This window comes from Austrofundulus limnaeus, unplaced genomic scaffold (assembly GCF_001266775.1).
Source record: "Austrofundulus limnaeus strain Quisiro unplaced genomic scaffold, Austrofundulus_limnaeus-1.0 Scaffold1, whole genome shotgun sequence".
Lineage (NCBI taxonomy): Eukaryota > Metazoa > Chordata > Actinopteri > Cyprinodontiformes > Rivulidae > Austrofundulus > Austrofundulus limnaeus.
In genome coordinates this window covers 2,969,491-2,978,055 of record NW_013952403.1, presented here as the reverse complement: position 1 = coordinate 2,978,055, position 8,565 = coordinate 2,969,491, and the positions used below count along the sequence as shown (strand labels likewise).

General features: G+C 40.1%; 1 protein-coding gene across 1 annotated transcript in view; it reads left to right on the top strand.

Moving 5' to 3' along the window:
• Positions 1-449: 449 nt before the first annotated feature.
• mcf2a (MCF.2 cell line derived transforming sequence a) overlaps positions 450-8,565 on the top strand; it is a gene marked incomplete at its 5' end in the record, with an annotated part of 28,660 nt that continues 20,544 nt past the window's right edge. Inside the window, 4 exon segments of the mRNA XM_014004889.1 lie at positions 450-1,249; positions 6,575-6,643; positions 6,728-6,842; positions 7,198-7,288. Coding sequence (XP_013860343.1) covers positions 1,135-1,249; positions 6,575-6,643; positions 6,728-6,842; positions 7,198-7,288 — 390 coding nt within the window.

Here is an 8,565-nt window from a genome sequence, read left to right as displayed (position 1 = left end):
GTGTGTGTGTGTGTGTGTGTGTGTGTGTGTGTGTGTGTGTGTTTGCATTCACACTAAGCAAATGCCGTGCAGTAATGAGATGGCTGAGAGGCTAAGCTGGATCAGCTGAGTGGCTGCGTATCAGGACGGCGTGCCGCTGCTCCGGCGTCGCTCCATGTGTGGCCTCAAATCAAGAAAACCTCAAACACTGTGAGTTTGTGCATGACACACACACACACACACACACACACACACTGCATCTCCAGTCTCATCTGTGTAGAGTTATTGAGCACTGATCCATTCTGAGCTGCTGTAGGCTGTACAGTGGGAGTTCGGCTGAGAAAGGCCCTCTGTAACGGTATGTACACAATGACACCCTTTCATATTTGTTCTGCGGTTTGAATTTTGATTTTTGTGTATTAAAGGCCGTGTTTCACATGGGCCTAACTTGTTGGCAGAGGGAGAGGTAGATTTCTTTTGCCCCCCTTTTTTTAACAAAGGATCTTTTCTCCTTTGTGTGCATCTGTGTTGTAGTAAAGCTGGAGAAGAAGAGGTGACCATGGCAGCCGGACAGTCCAGCCTACATCCAGAGAGCGCAAAACCGCTAAAGGAGCAGAAAAGTAGGGAGGGAGTTGGCAGCATGTCAGGAGGCGACTCTTGAGCTTTGCTCGGTGCAGAGCTGACGCACTAATTCTCACAGAGGGGAGGGGAGAGAGACAGCCGTGGCCAGATGGAGCTCTGTTTGTTTTGAAGTAGCTAAACTGCCGCTGAGAGCAGCACACGCTGTCGGCACTGGGAGGACGAAGCAGACCTCACAGCTTGTCAGGGCAGCGATGGGTCAACGAGCTGCTGGTTTCTCCCAATGAGGAGCGGTCCGGTGCTGCACTGTGGCTGTGAGGCTCGGCGTGGAGACTCTATGCAGCTCAAGGTCAAAAGGAGCAGCACTAACCTCAGGGAACTGTCCCATCTGGATCCAGGAGCCTGCAGAGGCACGTGGACAGAGGTTTTTCCTGTTGTAGCATCTCTAAGTCTGTATGAGCTCACACTACTGAGGGCTGTRTAGGACTTTAAGGAAGATGTAAGGCTCGGACCTGCCTAAATACCTCTCACAAGAATCGGTTGTCCCAGCCTGATTCTGTGTCCAAAGCGAAGGGAATGGGCCCAGCCTCACTGCAGGAGGAGAGGGAGCCGGCCAAACAGTCCAAGGAGGAGATGGAGAGTTACCGCTGCCTTCTGCAGGCTGGCTCCCAGCTGGAGAGCACTCTGCAGCGTAAGTAACGTGATGCCGACAGACCCCTTTACAGTTCTCATCTGCAGTACTGACCTTTTTATGAGTACTGAAATTATTTCTCATTCTGTATCTTCACTGCTCTTCTCAACACACTGACATTTACTGCGATCGGGTTCAATTTCGTGTAATCTACTGTGACCATTTGTAACTTCTGGGAGCTGTTACAGAAGGTAACTGGAGAACTGCACCTCGGGTTAGTCGGTATTATTGATGTACCAGTTCCTGTTCCTGCAGCTTTGCTACAGCAGTGGGCTATTGCAGGGATTATGTCAGCTATTTTAGGCCATCGCAGATGGATAGATTTTGATCCATTGGAATGATGTGCAGCCTTGTAGATCACTGGGACAGTCATGGATGTAGAAGACATCCTTCTGTTGCCAGATTGATCAAATTTGCTACAGAAAGTGGRTTTAATAAATACCACATTATGCTGCTTGGAGTGTTTCACATGTATCGAATCATGTAATGCATTTAGAGAGCAAAAGGGAAAATATATATTGTCATTTTATTCAACATATTAAATACTAAGGATGTTATTTATAAAGCCAAAAGAAACAGCTTCTCATAAGAATGTGATCACATAGGGATGATAATGAGCCTTGGTTTACATCTCCTACACATGGTACCATCCCTGGATTTTAGAAGTAACAAACAGCAGGAAAAGGACTGTTCAKAGTTGAAAAATTTTCAGCTTTGCTTTAATCTTCTTACAGAGGATCCAGTGGTAAACACATCCACACCAAATGAACTGCTGTAGTAACCGCAGAAGTATCATCCTGTTGTCGCAGCACTTTTTCAGTTTGTAACACTGTCCTCCACCTAATGCACATCCAAAAGGATCATTTTCAGACATTTCCTCTCTTGCTTCAATAAACCTGCTAGAATTATTTTATTCATGACTGCGWAGTACCAAAACCTGTTAGTGGACAACACCCAAAATAATGTTTTACCCCCCGTTTTTCTTGTAAAAAGGACAGGAGCAAATCACACTTTTATGGTTTCAACTTCATCTGATATGTTTAGGTTCCTTATTGTAGACTGAAACTTTACAGAGGTGTGTTTGCTCTTTTTATGTTAGTTTTATTTTAAGCATATGAAAGAGAAAATATTATGTAGAGAGATGACTTCATAGGTACAGTTTTGACCTGAGGCATAAGGAAGTTGCTTTCTAGTTAGAGGATTAAGGTGTTCTTTCCCCAGAACCTTTATAGCAGGACTATTCAAGTGGCGGCCCGTGGGCCACATCCGACCTGCGAGTGACCAAAGTACGGCCCGCCACTTGATTCATTCATCTCCTAAGCCCAAACCCCCGGTTTTCTAATTTGATTAATCTAAGTTCTTTTAGTTAAACATAGATATGTTTGGTATCTACAGAAACGTCAGAATCTTGTTTAGAAGCTAGTAAAAAACATTTCTACGCACACTCAAGACAGTTAAAATTACAAGCAGATGAAGATAAAACCATGAAAGTGAAATTAAAATTGGTTTAAAATTTCGGCAAGTCAGACATGTCAAAATAATATTTGTGTCAAATGTGTTCTTTTATTTTTTATGTTTAATTATGAATACTTTTACAGGGTTTTGTATGTTGTATTCATGATAAAACACAGCAAAATAAACTATTTCAAAAGTAACAGATCTTTGTAATACTTKGTTTGTTTACATAATGGCGGCTGTGGTAGAGTGGTTAGGGGAGTTGTCCTGGAACCAGAAGGTCGCTGGTTTGATCCCCCGCCCAGCCATCTCAATCGTTGTGTCCTTGTCAAGACACTTCACCTGCCTTGCCTACTGTGAGTGAGATAGTGAGATAGTGAAGTGAAGTGAGATAGTGGCAGTCTCACTTCTGTCAGTGTGCCCCAGGGCAGCTGTGGCTACAATGTAGCTTACCACCGTAAGTGTGTGAATGTGTGCATGTCTGTTAGTGTAAAGCGCTTTGAGGTCTGGAGGGACTTCAAAGCGTTATATAAGTTCAGTACCATTTACCATAATGACTTTAATTGCTTGATGATCGGCCCCTCAGCTGTTGACCGGCAGTAACTGTGGCCCCCCGGAGCAATTTAGTTGAATAGCCCTGCTTTATAGTGCCAAAGTAAAACACTGCACGCCCTCATTGTCTGCAAATATGCTGATCTATGAGTGAGTGAGTTTTTAAGTGCAGCGTATTAAACTCAAAATGTAAAAAAATTGGTGTTGGGTGGGTCATTTCTTTGTTGTAACAATGCTTCTCGCCAATAAATCTTATAGCGGGCACCTGATTGGCAGCACCTGACATTAACACCAACAAAATAGGACTTGTTGCAAAAAAAAAAAAAGAAGCATTGATACAGCTAAGAAATAATCTACCAAACATACATTTGCTAACTTTTTGTACTAATTTTATATAACAGAAAGCACAAGGTGAGTGAGGAACATTGTGAAGTGCTTTGCAAAACCTGGGTGGGGGTTAAAAGGGCATTGCATAAATGTGGCCCATGTTAATGTAAATCACTTATCGTTTACAAAACCTCCAGGAAGAACAACATATTCATTTGTGATGCAACAAACTAAATGGAATAGTTCAAATATTTCTTCAAGAACAGCTGAAAATAAGTTACCAAATACCCCCCAGGTGTTTGGTATTAAACATAGATTCTCGGAAGTAAAGATTTACAACCATCGGCTCTGCCTAACCAAAGACTTTCATTGCTTCTGTGTTGTGTTCATCGTTCAGGCATTTCTGATCTGCAGCCAGTCTAACTTTCATGTAGCCCAGTGGGGAAAAAAAAACAATTTTCTTCCACCCATATTTTTCAGAATCCTGCCACCCACCAGCTTAATTCTGCCAGTGTTTCATGCTTGATGTAAAAACCTCATGACCTGAAGGCAGCACGACATGTCAGTGTTTTATCCATGTGTTTCTTTGAGTAACAGAGGGTTTCTTGTCTTCAAAGTATCACACAAATCTGCTTCTTCTGTGGTACCGGTTATATCAACTATATTTTTAGGTTTGCACGGTTAAACAATAACTAAATCCAGTTTATGGAGTCAATATTATGGCTTTGATTTTTTTTCTCACAAACTCACTTAAATCCTGTATTAATTCTTTTGAATGTTCCTTCACTTTTGATCAAGATGTCAAATGATGTTTTTTTATTCATTCTAAATTCATTTTGTTTTAAAAAAACATTTTATTGTGGGTGAGTGCTTGTTAAAGGTGCTGCATGTGATTTAATCGCTGTGGACATGTATCTGTGTTTGGACAACAAAGATAAGCTCCCAGTCCTCAGCTTTGTAAGCACACTGAAGGGATCGGTGCGAGAGTCAAATCCATCGACTCTGGCAAACATTTCTCTCTCGCTCTCTGTAAGATCAGGAGAGCAAACAGAGCGTATCTGACTTTCATCTGAACACACTGTCCTGCTTGTCACATGCAGAGGTCGTGATGCATGTTCAAAGAGTCCCTAGAAGAAATGGGTCTAATAAGTACATAGATGAGTCTTTGAGTCGAGCGTGGCACACTGCAAGGCGACCAGTTGTGATCTGGACTGGGAGTTTGTCTGGGTCAACGAGGATGCAGTGTTTCTACAAACTTTGCTGCTTTATTAAACCYACAGGGTTAGCCTTCCTTTTGATTAGATACACTTTTATGAACATGACATCAAATTTGAGTGCTGAGAAAACTGCTTACAAACTTTCTAATGCTTTCATTATTTTTTTCTTGCACATCTCTGCAACACGACCCTATAATTTATGCAGCATTTTACAATCTTCTCCCTCATGTGGGTAARCATCCCTACACCTTTCCAGCAGCTGATAAAGTACCTTAACATCATTTAACATCTCTGACCCCCCCGACTGTCTTCTGCAGTCAAGTTTTAATGGTTATAAAGCTATTCAAGTGTGACAGTAACTGTATATCCTGAGTCTGTGTACACAGTTAACTTATCTGCTGCTGCTGAGCCCTGACTTGGTCTCTCTATTACACATCAAATATTCAGCAAGTATCGGTGGAGCTTATTACTTGCTCCCTGACACGCAGCGCTAATGCATTCGGCTCATGGAAAACAACACCTCACTCGCTCTCCTTTTTTATATTTTTATCTCTCCGCATCAATTATTCACGAGCAACGGGTGAAATATTTGAAAATCACTTCCTCCTGATTTGCTGCTTTTCCAGCTGAACGCAGCGCGAGCTCATCATCACCTTCGTACTCTGCGTCGTGTGCTTGTTTTGGTGATGTTTTGTGAGATAAAACTATAAAGTTGAAAAGTCTGCCACCAGCTAAATCTCCACGATCCTGTTTATTCGGTCAGGAACAAGTTGGTGCAAGCTGAGACATGTTAACAGTGACAACACGATCCAGTGAGTGTGTCCTCTGCACAGCTGACTGAATGAGACTGCATCTGTTTTCCCATATGTGTACTGCACTTACTGCTCTTAGAGAGGCTGCATTTATCCTCCACTCAGACTGGAACATTACCCAGATTAATCACGCCATGCTGACCATCTTAATGCTTCTGATGCTCGACAGTGAAGAAGCAAGTTATTTTGTTCTAAAACGATGCCATCCTATATATTTTATTAAATGCATGTTTTATTTTTTGGTTCAGAACGGACCATGTAGCTCATGGAACAAATCATCTAATGAGAATAAAGCTTTAAAGTCTTAATGTGCATTTGTTTTCCTTGGTAACTTGAAGGAAATGAATTTGAGTATAATTATTGTATCACTGATTTGGGGGATTTGTTTGCACTCTTCTATGCAATGCTGCTTTGTTTTGTTGGGTATGTTTTAATTTTTTAGGACAGGCAGCCATGTTGATGTGTTTTTCTTTTTATTATTATTTTTTACTTAAGGCATACAAAAGTGCCTCAATGCAACACTGTCTGCAGTCTGTCCAGTTATCTTAACTTTGTGGTTTTTTCAATGAGTTCCTATTCTTTAGTTTCTTTGTTAAAACAATCGTTAAATAAAATTATTTTAAAGTTTTAGATCACGTATAATGACTTTGTTCATTTCTTTAAAAATGACAAAATAAATTTACATACAATAAAAGCAAATCACGAATAAAATGAAAGGCAGCAGAAAGAAGAAAAAATCTTACAGTATCTGTGCCTTTTTCTTCCCAAAATTAGTGTTTTTAAACAAAAGTAATCTACTAAATAATAATCTACATATAAAAGTATGATGCATGCACTCAAACTTAACTCAGTCATAATATATGTTTTTATTTCTAAAAAGATTTAAAATCCAACTTTACACCACTTGAGATCAGCCAGTGATAATAGTTGTTTCTTTTTGTAAAATCAGTGTTGTTTTGCAGAGGTGACTGTCCCTGTGAGCATGAAGGAGGTGGGAGGATACATAGAGAAGCAAGTGGCATATCTGTCGGGTAAGCCTTTTTTAACCATTTTATTAAAACTTATGCCTTCTGATAAACAAACATAGAGTATTGTTGATTTTTTTCCCCCACTAGGAGGGCGTGGGGAGGACTCTAGTGTCATCATCACCCTCCCAGAATGCTCGGCGTTCAGTGACATTCCAGAGGAAGCTTTAGCCAAAGTCTTTACGTACCTCACTCTCATCCCTCGGTGGGTTTTTCATCTTTTCCTCCAGCCTGACTCCATTTTTTTTCCCTGCCCTGCAGTGCAACAAAACCACAATCGGGTACAGCTGGTTTGCTTTCCACTGATCCTCAGCTCAGCGTTAGACGTCCTGCAGATGTCCTCCAAGTTAAAACCTCATTTTCTTCTAGATTAAGGACATTCTTAATTGCAGCTGTTTAAAAGCCTGTTATCAGCCCCCAGTGTGGGCAAGATCTATTTTATGTAGCTGTAGCAACACTTGGAAATATATAATCAGAGTTTTGGATTTATTTGTGTTTATCCCATCTAACAAAGCATCAGTCACTGCAGATGATTCTAAGAATGCGTATCCTGTTCACAGAACGAGGCAACCTGGAGTCAAATTTATCATCATTTTAGACCGAAGACTGGACACATGGGCCTCCATCAAAACTGCACTTACCAGAATAGCTGTAAGTTTCATATTTATTTTTCAGAATTTTAGTTTGACCAGAACTAATAATACTAGAGAACTTGAGGCACGCAATATGATTGCTTGTGGCTTATAATGTTGCTGTGTATCCTAAAGCAATAGTTCAGAAGAAATAAAGTTTAATTCTGACAACATTGACGAGCTAAAGGCTAGTCTGAGTGCGATCCCAGATGTGCACTGCTTTCATCTTACAGTCCGAGTCAGAATCTTTATTGTCATTGTTGTGGGCTATAACAATAAAATGATGATGAGCAACCTGCAAAGAAAGTGCAAAAGCAAGGTTGTACACAGCCACCAGGTTCTGTATTTGACAAATGTTTTATTTTTACAGAGGAAGAGTCGTTGTGACAGAATGTATGATGGCTACCATTCCCATCATTTCTCCATATAAAATACTGTAATTTTTGCTAAAAATCTGCCATGAAAGGCAGTGGCGCCTGCAGAATTTTTTTTTCAGGGGGGCCATGGGGGGGCCACTGAAAAACCAGGGGTGGCACACCAAAACTAATATGCATAACAGAAAATTTTATGATGTGTTTGTAAAACTGACAAATTGAAAACTATGGCAATATAAAGCTACGGATCTGCCAACAGATGTTCAATTTGTTTTTTCACAGACAATATCACTGATTTTATGACATCCAGAGACAAAAAACAAGAGTATTTATAATGTTGGGGGGATCCACTGGCAGGGGCTCTGGGGGTCCTCCCCCAGAAAGTTTTAAAGAAGTAAATGCCATTTCCTGCATTCTGTTGTATTTTAACAGGTTGTTAAACAGATTTTTACCTACATTGGAAAACACTTAATGTGAGATTCTATAGGTAAAATGAAATAAATTTATTGGTTAAGCAAGAGAAACAACAGTGGAAGACCTAATGTTTTATGGTAAATGTGGGGGTTTAAAGGAATTAAATTTTAAATTTGATGGGGACATTTCCCTTCAAAAATAATCAAAATACGTATTTTAAACACATTTACAAGGAACAAGCTTTTTAAAAATTAAAGGCACACCTCTTCTATGTATGTTAAAATTTTTATTTGCTTGTTGATGTTTACTTTTGTGAAGAAAAACTGTGATTATAAAACCCCAAAACCGGAAATAAAGACTAAAACAAGCACAATTACAAACTACATCTACTATAGTGTTTTCCCAAATTATTAAGTTATTTGCTTTTTATGTCATATAATAAAAATGATTTTGGTCTGTGAGAGAAAACTGAAGAACACAAAGTTGATAGCAACCTTCTTCCTTAGAG